The 19,056-nt window shown below is 36.6% G+C and overlaps 2 protein-coding genes across 4 annotated transcripts; both read left to right on the forward strand.

Moving 5' to 3' along the window:
• Positions 1–378: 378 nt before the first annotated feature.
• On the forward strand, positions 379–5,714 carry LOC124541356. The gene is made up of 6 exons (XM_047119210.1): positions 379–593; positions 2,194–2,407; positions 2,780–2,953; positions 3,968–4,060; positions 4,667–4,762; positions 5,619–5,714. The coding sequence occupies exons 1-6, from the start codon at positions 379–381 to the stop codon at positions 5,712–5,714; spliced, it is 888 nt and encodes a 295-aa protein (XP_046975166.1).
• Positions 5,715–6,453: 739 nt separating this feature from the next.
• Positions 6,454–17,182, forward strand: LOC124541704 (glycerophosphodiester phosphodiesterase 1). 3 transcript variants are annotated; one of them, XM_047119639.1, is made up of 9 exons: positions 6,454–6,639; positions 8,854–9,068; positions 9,153–9,331; positions 10,790–10,895; positions 12,728–12,820; positions 13,502–13,602; positions 13,967–14,095; positions 15,095–15,230; positions 16,979–17,182. In XM_047119639.1, exons 1-9 carry the CDS (start codon positions 6,489–6,491, stop codon positions 17,030–17,032), a joined length of 1,164 nt encoding a protein of 387 aa, XP_046975595.1. In that variant the 5' UTR covers positions 6,454–6,488; the 3' UTR covers positions 17,033–17,182. The 3 variants fall into 3 exon arrangements, with proteins under 3 accessions (XP_046975595.1, XP_046975593.1, XP_046975596.1); XM_047119637.1 differs by lacking the exon at positions 16,979–17,182 and adding an exon at positions 15,594–15,878; XM_047119640.1 differs by lacking the exons at positions 6,454–6,639; positions 16,979–17,182 and adding exons at positions 8,461–8,551; positions 15,594–15,878.
• Positions 17,183–19,056: the final 1,874 nt, after the last annotated feature.

A 19,056-nucleotide genomic window follows, 5' to 3' on the forward strand; every position in this document is an offset into this window, starting at 1 on the left:
ATTCACCCAAAACGCAAATTAACTAGAGTCGGATGTAAAGGCCCTAGAGCCACAAAGGAGAGGAGGCCCTAGATCAACATAGGCGTGGAAACCCTAATAATTATATTTTGAAATAATTTTAATTTATTAATTCCAATCAGTCCAGTCATAATTTATTTACTCGGTATTATTTTTATTATTTATTGGTAACTTTTAAAACAGCAATTAGTTGCATGAATATAATATGATATCGCATTGGAATCTCTGTTGTGTGGGCCCCTCTCAAGTGGAGGGCCCAGGGTAGTTTACGCGTTTGCCCCTTAATCCAGCCCTGAAAACAACAGTAATAAGAATTGTTGTTTATTAGTAGAATGAGCACCTATCTAGGCGAGTAAAGTAATGGCATTTTACAGATTTCTTTGGTTAGTTTTGACTATAAGCGCGTTCGGCGGCGCCGTCTACTGCGGGTTGAGTCAGCTGGTTCGCTACAACTCAGATCCAGTAGTGGTTTCCTTGCAAAGAGATTACCGTGGCTGGTCGACTGCTTTCCCAGCGGTAACGGCTTGCTTGCTCGAGCGAGTCAACCAGGAAAAGGCCCGGGAATTCATCTTCAAGTAAATTATGTTATGTAATAGCTTACACCTTAAACGCTGTATGTTGCTATCGAATTGTCATATTAAAATTTAAAGCGCTTCCAACTCGCTTTTCGTGACAGTAGTGGATTGTTGATCGTGGAGTAGCATCAGTAATGTTTCGATAAGGTCGCCAAAATTTAATTTATTTAAAATATTTTATTGCACAACACATAGAAATATATGGTAAATACAAAACATTAGATACATAGTGCGCAAAGGCGGTATTATCGCTTATAGCGATCTCTTTTATTTAGGCTGGATCCATGTTGTATTTATTAATTTGTCTTTGTGTGAATATGAATCGGCTAAGTTTAATATGTGCGGAATTGTATAATAGAAATGAATATTTATATTGCCCAGGGTGACAATTATGGTTTATTGGTTTTGCGGAGTCGGAAAAAAGTTACCACACGAAGGCTTTATAAGTTTCGTAGTTATTTATTGATATAATCAGACGTGTTACCACACTTTTGACGAATCTTTCTATTATTTTGAATTCGATTAGCAGAACGTACAGGAAATGTCGTTATTAATTTGATTGGAAATATTGACTGAAATTGACATTAATATTACCTAACAATTTTTGTTTGTCTTGTTTCTTTTGCGTCAGCTGTCTTTTTTATCTTAGTGTAATTTTGGATTGTTGGTCTGTTTATGTTCATGATAGAGTTATCTCTATGTTTCTTTTTTGCAGTATTAATATTTTATTAACATAAGAATCAATAACATTAAATGCTTAAATATATACAAATATGAACTAAAACTAGTTACTGTACAAATCTTGACCGCGTGCAATGGTGGCAAGAATGCTAGCGGCGTTTCCCCGTTGAATCGCAATTCCGATCCTCTGGGCAAACGAACCAGCCCTCCTGTCACCAGTGGAGGCGATGAGGCTGAACGGGCTAGTTAGCACACGTTCACTTAATTCGCCAGATGTCAGATGTCAGGTAGATCGGAAAGCAATCGGGGTTGTCGTCAAGCAAAGAAAACAATATGTCTCTTAAGCCAACCGATACTACGGAGCGTCTTTATTACACTGAAAGTACATACAAAAATTTAATAACATAATGATCGTAACTGAGTCATATGAATTGTATGAAGTCAAGTGTCAAAGAACTTACAGGCACGTGTACAGCGCTAGCTTGTACAGAGGCGAGGTGTTATACTTTTGATAAAGTTTTTTGCACCACTACTCCAAGGGCCAAGCGTTTCGAAAGCAAATGAAACAAAAAAGTAATTTGATATAAGACACGAATATTTAGATCTTTTTTCTGCTTCAGCTTTTTCCGCAGCGGCACCGGCTCTTAACTTTAAATTTAAATCTCTATTTTTGATCGTCATTCGTTTTGATTGTATATTACTAGCGACCCGCCCCGAGTTCACACGATTGCATTGTCTATACTAAATGGACTACAGATTATTTCTTGTTTGTATTGTCCATGTATTATATACAGAACCTCACTCTCGAATCACTGACCATAAAAAAACCGCATCAAAATCCTTTTCGTAATTTTAAAGATCTAAGCATACATAGGGACATTTGTAAGCGACTTTGTTTTATACTATGTAATGATTCCAGTCAATGGAATGTCTCTGAAGAATCCGATCAGGAAAAATACCAGTACTATTCGGAGTTCGTCGAGCTGATAGCTGAAATATCGTTCCGTACTAATCTCCAGAACTTCTGGAAATACCAGAGCGATGACACGGTGAACAACATAGACCTGCTAAATCTGGCGCTTTACGTGCATCCAGAGTATCCGCTGACGGCGAAGATGTCACAAAATAAGCAGGTTGGTTTATTGCCATGCACATAAACTTAGGTGATCCAATATATGAGCCGAGATGGATCGTAACCGATGGTTGCGGTTTCAAACTCAGGCAAGCAACACTGGATAATCATGAGCTTAATTTATAATTCATCTCGTGCTTAGCGGTGAAGGAAAACTGCATGTGTCATATTTCATAGAGATCATGCCACATGTGTTTCCAACCCGCATTGGAACAGCGTGGTGGAATATGTTCCAAACCTTCTCATCAAACGTAGAGGAGGCCTTAGCCCAACAGTAGGTAATTTACAGGCTGCTGTTATATGCTTTATAATGACCTAGAAACCTTAATCTCATTATATTTCATTAGGTATATGATGTTTTATTTATTGCTAGGTAAAATGGGTCCCAGTGATGACTGAGGAGGGACTCTGCACGACGTTTAATTCAAAGTACGCCAAGTATCAGACAGTGGATGATGATAATTGGATGGACCAGGATCTCATGAAGTGTCACTACCACAGCGAGTCCTGTTACGTCCAGATTGACTCCAGTGATAATGGCGTTAGAGTGAGTACGAAAGAACAGATAGATTTTAGGCATAATTCGATTTCAGATATCGCCCTTTCTTTGTTTAACTCAACATGATATGTGAGAAAGAGATTGAAAGAGAGATCGAAATCGGTTTAATATTCGCTTCATCTCTTTCTCACAGATGGATTACTATAAAGTTAAAGAGAGATAGGACGAATATTTCCATGAGTTTAATGTTATCGTACTTTGAATGCTTTGACGTACGGGAACGATATTCAAAGCTTTTTTGTTATTTTACAACTAAGTGAAGCAACCACCTATTCGGAAAGTAGATTCTAACAAGAATCTATTTTCTAGAAGAACCGGCAAGAAACTCAGTACTTACTCTTTTTCAACATTTAAAAAATACAAAGTCATGTTAGTTAATACAATTTTTTAAATTAATATATCCTGCTTGGAAGTCAACAGGTATTAACTCCACGTTTTTTTATCATCTATAAAATCTTGCATCGAATAATATGCTTTTTTTTTACCAATGTATTTTTTACAAACGATTTGAATTTACAAAACGGTTAAAAACGTCTGCGGAATTTTATTATAGAAACGGATACCTTGCCACAAGAAAGATTTATTAACTTTGCGGAGTCGGAAACTTGGCGTTATAAGCTTATCCCTACTCCTAGTGCACATACAATGATTATCACTGATTTTATCAAAGTGATCAATGCTACTGTGAATACTCATGATATTGGTGTAAATATATTGCGACGCAACAGTTAGTATTCCCACTTTGTTAAAAACATCCCGAAGAGAGTCTCTACCTCCAAGAGTTTAGTTTCGATATATCGGACGCATGCTTAATAGATTTACATGATGGTAGGGCCGGTTTATCTACACATATAATAAAATTGAAATGTCTGTTTGTAATATTAAAAATAGTCGATAAACTATAATAAGAACTGTTTGGGTTTTACACTAAACCTACATACTTTTTCACTTTTGAATAACTATCACAGTTTTTACATGAATAATGGTATTTTTTATTTGCAGTATTTCATTCATTCACCATTCGACATTGCAACTGCCATCTCTAATCCCACGGGAGATGTTTATCCCGGCGATGAACTGATCACGGACTTTAAGGTTACGTTTAAAGTTGTTTTTTTTTTTTCATAACTAGCAATGCACCTGAATTTTAAATTTTACATTTTTAGGTCTAAATAATGAATATATGATAAATATAATAAATATATGATATGTCTAAATAATTATGAAGTGGTATTTGTCTTTAGGCAGATCTTACGTTATTAAAACATACACAATACTATGGAGACATATTGGTAATGATACAGACACAAAAAAAAGTGTAACGAATTTTGATGACGATATCCATCTGATCAATTTCTCAAGGGAAACTAGCTAACTAAAGAGGACATATGATATAGTTCAAGTGTGTTTGCAAACACGGGTGTTCTATATTCTAAAACACTCATAGTTTGATTTGTTGCTCCCGTTAAACCCATAAACCTTATCCACAAAAAAGTGAATCCTTCGTTGTGCAAAACAGAAGAACGGTATGTAAATAGAGAAAGTTATACCACAAGAAAAAGACTGATTGCTTATCTCAACCCTGAACTTGTCTCTCTTATTGTCTCGTCATAGCTACTAGAGCTACCACTACCCCACCCTGTTAACCAAACCTCGAAATTTGTGACCCAAAATTTTCAGCGCTAAAATCTCAATTTCCAGGTAGTGGAAATCGAAGCTGCGAACAGAATCAAAGGATTAAGACCTGATCAGAGGAGGTGCAGGTATCCTGATGAATGGCTTGGGGATTCCATTAAGGTTTGAATTGTCTTGTCTTGTCCAACCACGCTGTTCTACTGATTATAAATTGGCAGAGTATTGTGGTAATTTGTTGTGGTGTGGAGTTGAGTAAAAGTCGAGAATTGCGTGGATCTATATTAATATATAGAGGAAAACTTATATAAAGAGGAAAACTTTATTTGTTTGTTTGTATGAGTAGGCTCAAATACTACTGGATCGATTTAAAGAAATCTTTCACTGCTTGAAAGCTACATTATTCGCGAGTAATGTAGGCTAAATTTTATTTTGAAAAAAACAGGGTTCCTTAAGATATTTGGGTTTTTCGGACACAAGGTGTAAAAAATCAACCAGAATCATCTTCTTATTTCTATTTATTTTATTATTTTGATTTTATTTGAGATACGAAATCCTGTCACGAATCCAAAATGTTGCGGGCAGAAGCTAGTAATAAATACCTTTATTTTGATGCATTATATATATTTATAGTATGTTACAAAATGCATCATTGCAGAATTTGCTGATGCTAATGTAGGTCATCTACAGTATCATATAACCCATGCTTTCCTCACGATGTTTTCTTTTGAACTCAATTGTATACTCCTTGGTAATAAAACCAGTTTGATCCAGTTATTTTCGGTTTACTATAAACTTTTCTATCATACGCTGGATCATCTCGGCATTTGTGTGTAATATGTAAATGTAAAAGTACCTCTGTGAAACCGTTGAATCGAATTTGATGAAATTTGGAATGATGCAAACTTGAACTCCAACAAAAGACATAGGCTACTTTTTTGCCTAACACATGACAACCGACACCTCAAAACGTGTGTGAAACGCATTCAACTACTAGTAATTAATATTTCCATGAATACAGGCGTACAGCTTCGGCCTGTGTCAGATGCACTGTCGTAGCCGTATGGCGGTCATGTTCTGCGGCTGCCGTCCATATTTCCACGTGAAAGGCGGTTAGTTTTATTGTGTATATCATATTTAGCACACATGCTTGTTGGAGCCATATTAGAGCTGGTATGCCAAATATTTTACCTCACTGATGGATAGCAACTCAGAACACCAATTCTCCTAGTAAATGGCCGTTTGGTTTTTGGTGGTAAGCCTACTTAACCGATACATCAGCTCTATGAAGAGTAGAGCCTCTGTAATTAATTAACAAAAATGGGAATAGCCCTAACCTAACGCGCTCCTTTCAAAGCTTAGGTTAGAGAGTACCTAGAATTCCGAGGCCCTAGTCCACTGCACCACCTGGCCCTACGGTAGTTACGCTACTGAGTCCCAACAGGTAATGGTGATCGGAATATTCCAGGAATACTTAAAATACATTACAAAAATAACACATGACTAATACAAAAACCTGACCCGCTCTTTTTAAGCTTAGGTTAGAAGCTACCTTGAGTTCTGATGCCCTAGTGCACTGCACCACCTGACCTTATAGTAGCAACGCCACTGAGATCCATTAAGTGGTATTGATTGCTTACCTTGACGGGTCCAATTTGCCAGAAATACATTACATAACAAAAATAATATTGCTAACTAAAATTACTTTAAAATATCATTAAAAAAATAATGCTTGTAACCTATTTTGATATCCTTTATTTTTAAATTTATTTGTCAATAATGACAACGTATTTCTAAATCTATATAACGGAAGAGCCTATTTCAGTCATAAATTAAATGTGTTTAAGGGTTAAGTAAATAATAATTTGTACTATTTGTTTGACGAAACAAGATGGCGACGTGTGTGACGCACATGGCATGGCGTGCATTGGACGAAACGTTGAGATACTCATCAATTTACCAAAGAACCTTGCTAAATGCTCTTGCATGCCGCAGTGTGAGGAGCTCAACTATTATTCACATACAAAAAAGGTCCTTATTCGGTGAGCTTTTTTTTTTTAATTTTAGGTTCTTTATACGTAAAGATTAAAATTTATACAAAGTAGTTTCAGCCTTTTATCAAAAATAAATGTAGGTTTTGTGATAACATAGCTTTGTAGTTTAGTTGCAATTTAGATTAAACAGACATTTTTAACTTTGCCATTTCATAAATATTTTGTAAAAAATACTTTGGTAAAGAAGGCATTACATTATAATATTCAATACAAGATTATACAGGTGACAAAATTCAAAAACGTGTGGAATTATTACTCTTTTGACTTCCAGGCAGGATATATTACATACATATATAATTGTATCCAACTACATGACTTTTTTTAATATTGGAAAAGAGTAACTACTGAGTTTGGTGCCGTTTCTTCTCGGTAGAATCTACTTTCCGAACCGGTAGTAGCTTCACTTAATATATTTGTTAAATGACGATTGAGAGAGAGGGCTTGTAAAAACCTACTTGAATAAAGTATATTTTGATTTGATTTGATTGATCAATCATACACTAAATCGTTCAGATAGGTGCAGTTTTCATCGGTTGCAGGTATCCTCGTATTTTTTTTCACAGAGATGAATCTACTGTTATTTCCGAAAGTAAACTGATTAATGACTACCCAGTAGTCCGCCATAATACTGTCGGATTTATCAGGGCTGGATGAGAGAAACCTAGGCAAATGCCAGGAGGCCACCATAAGAGATAGAGCCCTACAATAAGCCTACAATAGTACAATAGGCCATTTTTTTAAGGGTTATCTCAAGGTTTATGTTTTAGGCCTTAGTATACATAGGGCTAGCGTGTTGGGCTAAATTCTAATATAATAGCAAACGGTAAATACTGTATAAATAGTATGGCATCGTGAAAACAGATTTTGACGAAATATACTGGCCCAACATTGGCCCAACAAAAACACAGACCTAAAAGGGTAGAGTAATATTAAAATGTTGAATTAGACAACACATAACACTATACTAACATCTACACTTTATTCGTGTTTCAAACGGTTACACTGAAGTCATTTTTTATTTCCATAAACATGAATGACACGTCGGAGGGAACTGAGAACGCCGTTGTCAAATTCACACTGATGCCGCCAAAATTTCGACTTCACCGCGACGTGATATTCAGCATTGACGATCTTTTTTGTATGTAACCAGAATTTAAAAAAAAAGTTTTGTTATTTGAATCTTTGAGTGGAATTTTGATATTTCATTTTAATTTCATAAATTATTTAATTCAGTACTGTTTAAGAAGTATAATGGTGTTACTATGTTACAATATTATTCTGTAATTATTTTTTTTATGATCACACCGAATAATAATTTGTTTTTTTTAAAGCTTCTCTTGGGGGTACTACTGCTCTATTCGTTGGCGCCAGCGTTTTGTCCGTTGTGGAAACATGTCTATTTATAATAAGACATATTGTATCGATTGTAATTAATAGATACAACACTAGAAATATTAAACCATTATTAAATTCTTAAATATGATTAATAAATAAAAGTAACGTAGTATTATGTATTAATAGTAAGTATTTATGCATTGTTACTGAACTGGTTTTTTTGATTTAGTTTAATTTAAAAGTAATTATATATGAAACTAGAATATTGTAATGTAGATATTCTTAGGCCAATTTGTAATTTAGTTTGTGCTTACTTAAAAAAAGTTTCGTTATAAGTAAAATATATTAAGTGTCATTACAACGTGTTTTTTTATGTATCCTATAATATCTTTTAATTTAACTTTTTATGAAGTGTACCACATAACTCTTTTAATTTATTATCTGCCACGGAGAATATTATCAGTATTTTTTTACAATTTATACCGATTAGTTACGTGCTATGAGTCCGAAGGACGTTTGAATTAATTTGATAATTAGTTACCTAACATGTTTTATACCAAAAGATGTAAGTTACAGTTACCTTTTAAAAACATAGTTACTTATAAATTTGAGATGAATTTTGAATTGTTTTAATAAATATAATTAAACAATGTTGAAACTAAACGCTTCATTAGTACCTGTCAATGTCAAATAAGCCCCGCCTTCGTAGTACAAATGTTTTTTATTTTCGAAATTCATAACACACATTAGATAATAAGTTGAAACGAACGATCGAAAATATGTTCTTAGCGATATTTACTTTCATATACAGTAGTATATATTATGTAATATCATTTCTATTTACATTTATTTCGACTTTACAAGCAGTTCTGCCGCTTGGAGTTGATGTGGGTCTGTTGGGTGTTGCTGTTTATTATTTAACGCGGTTAAAGAAACCGGACCAGAGCAATGTCGAGAGTATATTCGGACCGGAGCCCAGATCGAAGGAGGCTATTATGTATCCCGAGAGAGTGGTGAAATGCATCGCGCATAGAGGAGCTGGTTTCGATGCGCCGGAAAATACATTGGAAGCGTTTAAATATGTAAGTTTTCAGTGTACGTTATAATAAATTTGAATTTCGAATCTCGCTTCGATTTAGATGTTTATTTTTTCGTTTTGGTTTCAGTGTGTTGAGAGAGATTGTAATTTCGTAGAGTTGGATGTGAGGACGTTGAAGGATGGTCAGTTAGTGCTGTTACACGATCAGGGTCTGGAGAGGCTGACTGGTGGTACCATCACTGATGTCAAGATGATGGACTGGGATAGCATAAAAAATATAGATGTTGGAGCTACACATCCCAATAGGTTAGTACTAGTACTTATTTCATACAGTGTCAGTATAAGAAAAATAAAAACTTGGTATATTTCTTAGTCTTTGCTTGAAATGTAATAAAGCAAAGGCCTGAGAATATACATCTTGACAAAAAAAAAGTTATTACAAAAATACAACAAATATTAAATTACAAATAATATTAAATATATTTGCTATGACCCTTGTTTTATACATTGAATAGCAAAAAGTATAGTAGATTCTAGGAGCCAGTACAGAATAGATAGAGATAACACAGAGTAGAAAGAATTAGTATAAAATGATACATAGCATAAAACAAAATCCCTTCGCGCAGTCTGTACACTTAGATCTGTTAAATTACATAACAAATGTGGTTCTCATTGATAAAATACATGCTCATCATAGTAGATAGTACTTGAAAATGTTAACTTATCTAATTTTCTTGCTTAAATCTAAATAGTGACACTTATTGTGTCTGTGTGAAACATAAATAAAATATAATAAAGAATAAATTTTATATAAAAAATGCATCTTTTATGAAGTGGGTGGTTCCTCCTAAGAGGTCAAGCTTGCTTTTTACAATTTGGTATAGTTGTTTGACTGTGACAAAGCAAGAGATTGTCAAAGTAACTCTAGATTTAGAAACTAGAAGTCTAGAACTCTAGTCTAGATGCACAGATTGATCTACTTTAATATTTTAATATTGGAACTTTGATAATATGTGTTTCCTTTACAGCTGGTCACATGCACATATATATATCCCTTTATTAAACATTTGACAGATTCTTAAAGCACAATTATAACAAATCATTAAAGGCATAGCAAAATCTACTGAGTAGATTTCCTTACAACTTGTTGTGTTTCAAAGCTTATGAAATAGATTTGAAAAATGCTGTTACATATTGTATCATAAAAAGTCCATTAATAAAATATGGATCAATATAGTCGACAATAATGTTGAAACAGAATAAAAATAAAAATTAAAAAATCTAGCTGTGTATTTTCCACTATCATTACTAATACATTACAATTTTCTTTATATAATCACTTATAAAGCTTTTTTTACATAAGATTAAATATGTGATATGCCTCAATTGATTCATAATAGTATTTATGAAAATTCTGTTAATGTCTTGTTATTTTGCAGCCCACTTTTGGGCTAGAAAGCCGATATTTCTGTTTTTTCAAAATTTACTTAGCTAAAAGAGCACTCTGCTAAATATATCAATGTCAAGTTTTTGATGAGAAATTTATTTGTAACACGTAAATAAAATATTAATCATTTTTATCACAACGAGAGGTAGAGCTATGCCTGCGTCTAGAATAATAAACATTGTTTGGGTAAAATCAACTTTGTAATGATGCTAATATCAAGGCAGCTTCGGTGTAAAAGTTCCTGTTCATAAACTTGTGTACAGTTAGTTACAAGACGACTATGATTAATTTTTATATTTTCATTGCGTTGATTACAGACATCAGTTCAAAGAAGTGCATCTGTGTCGTCTGGACGATGCCCTCGACTATCTTCTATCCAATGAAGTTAGGATGATCATTGATGTTAAGGGTGAAGACAAACAGGTATTTATTATTTTGATATTGGGTTTAAGTTTATATTTATGGAGGGGAGAGCGATGCGGGTTGGTGGAATACACATGTGGCAGAATTTCTATAAAATTTGTCACATGCAGGTTTTCTCACGATGTTTTCTTCACCGCTGAGCATGAGATGAATTATAAAAACAAATTAAGCACATGAATCAGCAGTGCTTGCCTGGGTTTAACCCGCAATCATCAGTTAAGATGCACACGTTCTAACCACTGGGCCATCTAGCCTCATGTGAGCGTGGTGGAATATGTTCCTAACCCTCTCCTCAAAGGGAGAGGAGGCCTTTAGCCGAGCAGTGGGAATTTACAGGCTGTTATTGTTGTTGTTGGACAGGGATAATTATTAAATTTAATGTTTAAATGAGAAATTAAGCTGAAACTTATCTGATTATTTAGTTATTTGGCTTGAGATGATCTGTGTTTATGTCTTATCATGAAAGTGGATTTTAAAACAGCAATAGGCTATTTGACTGCTTTTTAAAATTTAGTAGAAGTTAAGGAATCCAGTAAAATTGTGTTTTTTATTTCTAGTACATATTTGCCGAAAACTATCATATTAAAAAAATCCATATTTAAATAGCGCGCAAAAACGCTACTTGGACAATACGGCGCTGCAATAGGGTCGGTGACGTCACTATCCTGTATTTTAATCTGTGGTACATATAGTAGAAAAGCAAAGTTTACAAGAAAGTGACTTCACAAGCCCGGCCAATCAGGAGCGTTTTGTGTCACGTGACAAACGTTTGAAAAATGCATTTTTATTTATGGATTTTTGAACAAATTAAGTATTATTTTCAACTTTCGTTAATAAAACACTGATAACAATAATTCACATTTTATTTTTCGCATTATTTCGCATCATTCGCATATCGCATTCGTCAAATAGCCTATTGACTTGAAATATTCCACATAATTATGCTGGTTATATAAGTTTTTGTATGACCATAGTCAAAGGTTTTAATATTATTTTTCATGAATCAACCAGGTGAATAATTAAGTTAAAATATTAATTTGTGTATGATGATCATTGAGTATGTAGGACAGATATATACCCATTGCAATGAAATAATTTCAGTGGTAACTTAATATTGAAATAATAAAGTGAACCTAGTGAAGTTAGAATATGTGGTGATTAACTTAGGTAGGATACAAAGCCCTACCACCAAGATTCAAGCCTAAATACTTATATATATATTATATATAAATATATATATATATATATATATATCTCGAAAATTATATCTTTACTTGAACCCCATATTAATATCGAACAATATCTTGTTTCTTTAATTGCTGAACAGTTCCGACAGTACACAAACAATGTTACTCTGAATTCTATGTTTTATACCAAAAATACTGTTATGTGAGCCGAGATGGCCCAGTGGTTAGAACGCGTGCATCTTAACCGATGATTGCGGGTTCAAACCCAGGCAAGCACCACTATATATATGTGCTTAATTTGTGTTTATAATTCATCTCGTTTTCGGTGGTGAAGGAAAACATCGTGAGGAAACCAGCATGTGTCTAATTTCATCGAAATTCCACCAACCTGCATTGGAACAGCCTGGTGGAATATGTTCCAAACCCTCTCCCTAATAGGAGAGTAGGCCATTAGTCCAGCAGTGAGAAATTTACAGGCTGTTACTTTACTTTTACTTTAATATATCTCTCAAAGTTGTCATGAGATAGGTAACCGTGACTGATGTCTGACTGACTTTTATTATTTGTTGTTGTTTTATTATTGACTTGAGCTATGTCTTTGATAACTGAGTGACTATTATTATTAGTATTTTTTTTCAATTTCAGGTTATAAATGGTATCCTTGATACATTTGCTTCCCGTCCAATACTGTACAAATTTGCTGCTGTGACGACGTTCAATCCTTTTATTTTATACCAGGTAATTAGTTGACACTATATATTATAAAACCAAGTCCCCGGCTGTGTCTGTCTGTCTGTTTGCGATAAATTTCGAAACTACTGAACGGGTTTTCATGCAGTTATCACTAATAGACAGAGATTTAAAAGGAAAGTTTAGGTATATAATTAACTAACCTAACCTCCGTGATCGAGTGGTGTGTACACCGGTTTTCATGGGTATGCTACTCCGAGGTCCCGGGTTCGATTTCCGGCCGAGTCGATATTGATAATCATTAGTTTTCTACATTGTCTTGGGTCTGGGTGTTTGTAGTACCGTCGTTACTTCTGATTTCCCATAACACAAGTGCTTCAGCTACTTACTTGGGGATCAGAGTAATGTATGTGTTGTTGTCTCATATTTATTTATTTATTTATTATAATTTATCAAGGTTTTTGTATAAATAAGTTGAAATAGAATGACAATTGTTATACATGTCGGAGAAAAACAACAAAAATATGTAAATAAAAGATAAAAGTTATTTTAAAAAATAACTTATGTCCATCCATACGATCTTGGAACGAGGCGCTAGTTAGTTATATAGACTTATAACTATTAGTGATCTAAATATCAACGAATAAGTGTAACGCTTCATTAAGTAATTTTAATTCAATTCCAAAGCTGTGTGGCAAGATAACTGATTTATTGTTGTTGTGTTTCTAGATACGAAAAAAAGATCCTCAGATCGTGGGCGCCATCAGCTATCGTCCGTATTGCTTCAGCGCTCAAGACTATGATGCTGAGGACGGTCCAAGTAATCCGAGGTTAGTTATCTTTAAGTGAGGCTTTGTCTAGTTTGCCTTGGTATACATGTCTTTTATCATTAACAAAAAAAAAGAAATAGTGTGGGGCCAAGATGAGAACTCTGTGGTACACCAAAATGCATTGCATCTCTGGTACTACTGAAGTCATTCTTTGTAGTACGTGCTTGGTGGTGTCCAGTTTGCCTTGGTATCCATGTCGTTTACCATTAATAGAAATAAGAAATAGCGTGGGGCCAAGATGAGAACCCTGTGGTACACCAAAATGCATCTCTGGTACTACTGAAGTCATTTTTTGTATCTAATCTGCACCAAGTCGGTAAGGCTAGTGTGGATTGGGTCCTAAGTGGTGTCGGCCTGTCGGCAGGTTCGGCGAGCGTCTGCCGGTGCACGCCGCGCTGCGCGTCGCCGACGCGCTGCACGCGCTCGCCTGGCGCCGCGCCGCGCGCTGGGCCGCCGCCAGCGCCGTGCTGCTGCACAAGGACGCCGCCAGCCCGTGAGTAACCGCCCCGCGCGCCGCGCCTTTCGCCCCGCGCCGCCGCCAGCCCGTGAGTACCCGCCCCGCGCCCCGCGCCCCGCGCCGCCGCCAGCCCGTGAGTACCCGCCCCGCGCCCCGCGCCCCGCGCCGCCGCCAGCCCGTGAGTACCCGCCCCGCGCCCCGCGCCCCGCGCCGCCGCCAGCCCGTGAGTACCCGCCCCGCGCCCCGCGCCCCGCGCCGCCGCCAGCGAGTACCCGCCCCGCGCCCCGCGCCCCGCGCCGCCGCCAGCCCGTGAGTACCCGCCCCGCGCCCCGCGCCCCGCGCCGCCGCCAGCGAGTACCCGCCCCGCGCCCCGCGCCCCGCGCCGCCGCCAGCCCGTGAGTACCCGCCCCGCGCCCCGCGCCCCGCGCCGCCGCCAGCGAGTACCCGACCCGCGCCCCGCGCCCCGCGCCGCCGCCAGCCCGTGAGTACCCGCCCCGCGCCCCGCGCCCCGCGCCCCGCGCCCCGCGCCCCGCGCCCCGCGCCCCGCGCCGCCGCCAGCCCGTGAGTACCCGCCCCGCGCCCCGCGCCCCGCGCCGCCGCCAGCGAGTACCCGCCCCGCGCCCCGCGCCCCGCGCCGCCGCCAGCCCGTGAGTACCCGCCCCGCGCCCCGCGCCCCGCGCCGCCGCCAGCCCGTGAGTACCCGCCCCGCGCCCCGCGTCCCGCGCCCCTCGCCCCGCGCCCCGCGCCCCGCGCGCCGCGCCTCTCGCCCCGCGCCGCCGCCAGCCCGTGAGTACCCGCCCCGCGCCCCGCGCCCCGCGCCGCCGCCAGCCCGTGAGTGGGTACCCCGCGCCCCGCGCCCCTCGCCCCGCGCCGCTTACGGTCTTTCTTATATTTTACTAGTTGTTGGCCGGGCTTCGCTTGCGTATTTTGGGATTCACGAACAACTATCTCCATAGCAAATTCGTCGGTTTAAGAAGAGGGACAGACAGAATACTTTCGCATTTGTGGTATAATAGTTTTATTTTTATATTCCAGAAGCGAGGTCGCCTATTGGCGTTCGTTGGGTGTCCGCTGTGTGGGTTGGTGCGTCAACAGGCCCCTGGAGAAGCTCTACTGGCGAGGTGTCCTGAAGGCCCCCTATCTCTCCAAAACGCTCATGGGTGAGCCAGAGGTGAGTGAGCACGTGTACACATATATATGTGTATATTTATCTTTAATGAAATATGGTTCTCTTATAAGGTATATTGGTTATTTTAATTTCATCTTTTGGAGGACTTATTTTTAACGTAAAGCACATTATAATAATATAACAATAATAACCTGTAATTTTTCCACTGCTTAGATAAAGCCCCTCCCTTCGAGGGGAAAATTTTTTCGTTGAAAAATTTCATTAAAATTGGACACATGCAGGCTTCCTCGCTATGTATTCCTTCACCGCCGAGCTCGAAAAGAATTAAATAACATTTATATCACATGCCTGGGATTGAACCTGTAATCATAGGCTTATTTGTGTATCTAATGTTAAAAATTACAGGTCGAACAAAAGAAAGAGCGAGACAAAAGATCGGGTCTCTCTCTCCGACCCGGACCGATTGTCGATAAAATTTTAGAGACAGAAAAACGCATGACATCCGGACAGAATTAGTTTTAGTATTACATATAATAAGTCATGTCTTATTGATACAAACATATACATTATGTTATTCAACGATTATTTATTTATTATTTATTTCATAATATATTTTTTATTTATCGAGATAGCATTGTCACCAATGATATTCTAATGAACAGATATGTTATATCCATACTAAACAACAGAAAAAAGTGTGCCGCGCCGGGGACCGTTTATTTTACATTTCGTTACAAGTGAAAAGGATAGCTTGATAAAAACAATAAGTAAAAGGGATAACTAGATGTTTTAATTACGCAAAACGTATTACTACGTAATTATTACGTATTATAACGTATTACTACGTAAAACGACTAAAGGCAAACGTCCCAATTAGGACGTTTTCTAGTCTTCACTTTTTGCGCGTTAATAACATATCTGTTTACTACAACATCATTGATTGTCACATAATAAAGTACAAACGAAACTCAACCAAATACCGTTAGTGATAAGGTTCGATTTAAATTTGGGCGTTTAATTTCGGGTCCCATGTTGTGTGTCATGTGGTATTGTGACGTCATATCTGTTAAATTAGATTTGCAAATACAAAAGTAATTAATGAGCATTAAAATAAAAGTGTTCTTAAGCTAGTTGATTATATTTGAGATGTCTGGTGTTGCCAGTGCATAAAATGCTTAAAAAATGCTTTGTTAAAAGCGATCAAGTTTTTGATTGAATAATTAATTAATGAATAACTTATGTTTTTGGTGTGTCTGTATGTCAATTTGACGTATACGGTTTGAAAAAGACTCGAATGACGTCATAATGAGATATATAGGTGTTATGACGTCATTTGAACGTGCCTGGTATCAAGTCCTTTATATGACGTCACAAGTGACTAGTCTAGACTGACTACATAGTCTGACAGTGGAAGTATTCTTGGGTCACGTGTCCCCAAAGTCCACGACTAATACTAGATTACATTTTTTTTAACATACACACAGCTAATTTCAATAACACTAACTCGATCAAAAAACTAGCGCCATCTATTGACAGAGTTGAAAAAACAAGATGACGGTAGTGACCAGTGTTGCAACATGTAATAATAGAGTCAAAATCAAAATAAACTTTATTCTAGTAAGCATTTACAAGTACTTTTGAATCGTCATTTAACAATTAAGTGAAGCTACCACCGGTTCGGAAAGTAGATTCTACCGAGAAGAACCGGCAAGAAACTCAGTAGTTACTCATTTAAAACTGGAATACATATTTTTTAATTATTAAAAAGTTGTAACAGATGTTCTTCGTAGGTCGAGGAGCGACGTGAACTAACTAAAGAATGCGAGGCTCAGACGGATAAATAATTATTTTTTGAACGTTCTACGCTGTGACAAAGAAGAATTAGTTGAAAGAAAATTGTAATGTTTTACTAGTGACATAATTAAACGCCTGAATTTAATATATATTCAGTTTTTTATCTGCCTTTTTCATTATTATTGACTTAAGACGTGTTTGTATGGTTATATTATAGATCGGACTCCTGTCACAATATATAAAAAAAAATCGAAAATTTTTCATTAAACTTGAACATGAAGAGTTTTATCGAAATCGGCTCAGCGGATACTTTGATGATGTGTTTGATTTGTTTTAAAAGTAGCTGTCAAGTTATGGTTAAATATTAACGTATAATGTACTAGAGGTATACAAATGAAAATATCAACGATTAGACTTTAAAAATATAGTGCATTTTGATGTACAGTCGGGGTAAGAAAAAGTTCGTCACCTTAAGACCTATTATCGTGCGCTCAGTGTGAGCGATAATCTGCTTTACCGATCGAGAGTGACATATTGCGTCGCAATGATTCGATGTTTATATTCAAAAGGAGGAGGAGACTAAGAGTTACTTGATAAAGGAATGAGTTTGACAACTGACGAAGGTTTTCTTACTCTGACTGTACGAAATTATAATTTGGACAGGATAGAAATATTCGTAAAACATCAAAGATATTCGTAAAGAATAGACGGTGTTTTAGTATTGTCCAATTATACAGATAATATATTGATTACAACTGTATGCCAACTATTTACTAATATAGCGCAAAAGTAACTTTGTCTGAATCACTGAATCGATTTTGATGAAGTTGCTATGTAGCAAGGTATTGCAAGGAAGGAAATAATATAATATAACTAACATTTAAAACGTATGACAAGTTTTTGTCAGTAAATATTAAAAGAATACTAATATTATTAGTTGAAATAAATGTAGGTAATTTGATCTAGAAAATTTCAGAATTAAAACTTTCTACAAGCAATTAAGTGGAATAGCGTTGTAAAGAGGTTGAATTGCATAATATAACAATAAGATATTTGTTAATCTATATAACTTCTGTCATTGATATAGTATATTATGACAGGAGTCCATTCGGAACCATTTTCAGTATCACAGATAACTAAGTATATTTCATTCCAAAGATAATAAAGAGTATTATTTTGAGTTATCATTAACCTATTTATTTAAAATGTAAACGAATTTTTATTTTGGTTTAAATCGAGATTATATCTATTTTTGTGTCGAGATAGTGTTGCCCTTCTAAATAATTCAAACAACAAGCAACTTTATAATAATTGTGTGACGGTTTTTTTTGACATTTGAACGTTATACTACGTTTGTACGACACAACTTAGATGTAGCATTACTGCCGATTTATAAAACCAATAGAAACAGCTCCCTATCGCGCCATTCGACGCTATTCGTAGCTATAGATTCCCGCGTCAGTTCAACCCGAGACAGCGAGTGCATGTAAATCGACGTGTCGAATTGACGAATATATTAGTTCATATGATATTACAAGTTATTACGTTTGTGTAAAGACAATATTCACATAAAAAATAAATATTGATAATTTGGGATAGCGTACTTAATTCGGATGTGATCGGTTTTACGAATTTTGCCGATGCGACATCTAAGTTGTGTCGTATACTAGTGTGCATATTATTAGCCAGCTGTTGGCCGCTATTTCGACGTTCACAGACTATCTAGACATAATTAATCCAAGTCACATTTCGGCAGAGGTTTTAGGCGATGCTTAATAGAACATATGATTGCGTTACTCCAAATTAAAAATATAAAAATTTTACCGCCAATTTGAATCTGTCATTTTGACATGTGATATATTTTTTTTCTTTTTTATAATTTATATTACCAAGATGTTATTACCACAGAGTAAATGAATTTTTATTTTATATTTATTTATTTAAGTTAAAACGCGGCGAATGCCGAGAGATTATAAATTGTACCTTAATATTGAACAATGTGTCGAACGAATATAAATGTTTTGTCTTTGAAATTTTATTTTTAATTTATTATTTGTTATTTTTAATTTGAAGT

This window comes from Vanessa cardui, chromosome 28 (assembly GCF_905220365.1).
Source record: "Vanessa cardui chromosome 28, ilVanCard2.1, whole genome shotgun sequence".
Taxonomy (NCBI): Eukaryota; Metazoa; Arthropoda; class Insecta; order Lepidoptera; family Nymphalidae; genus Vanessa; species Vanessa cardui.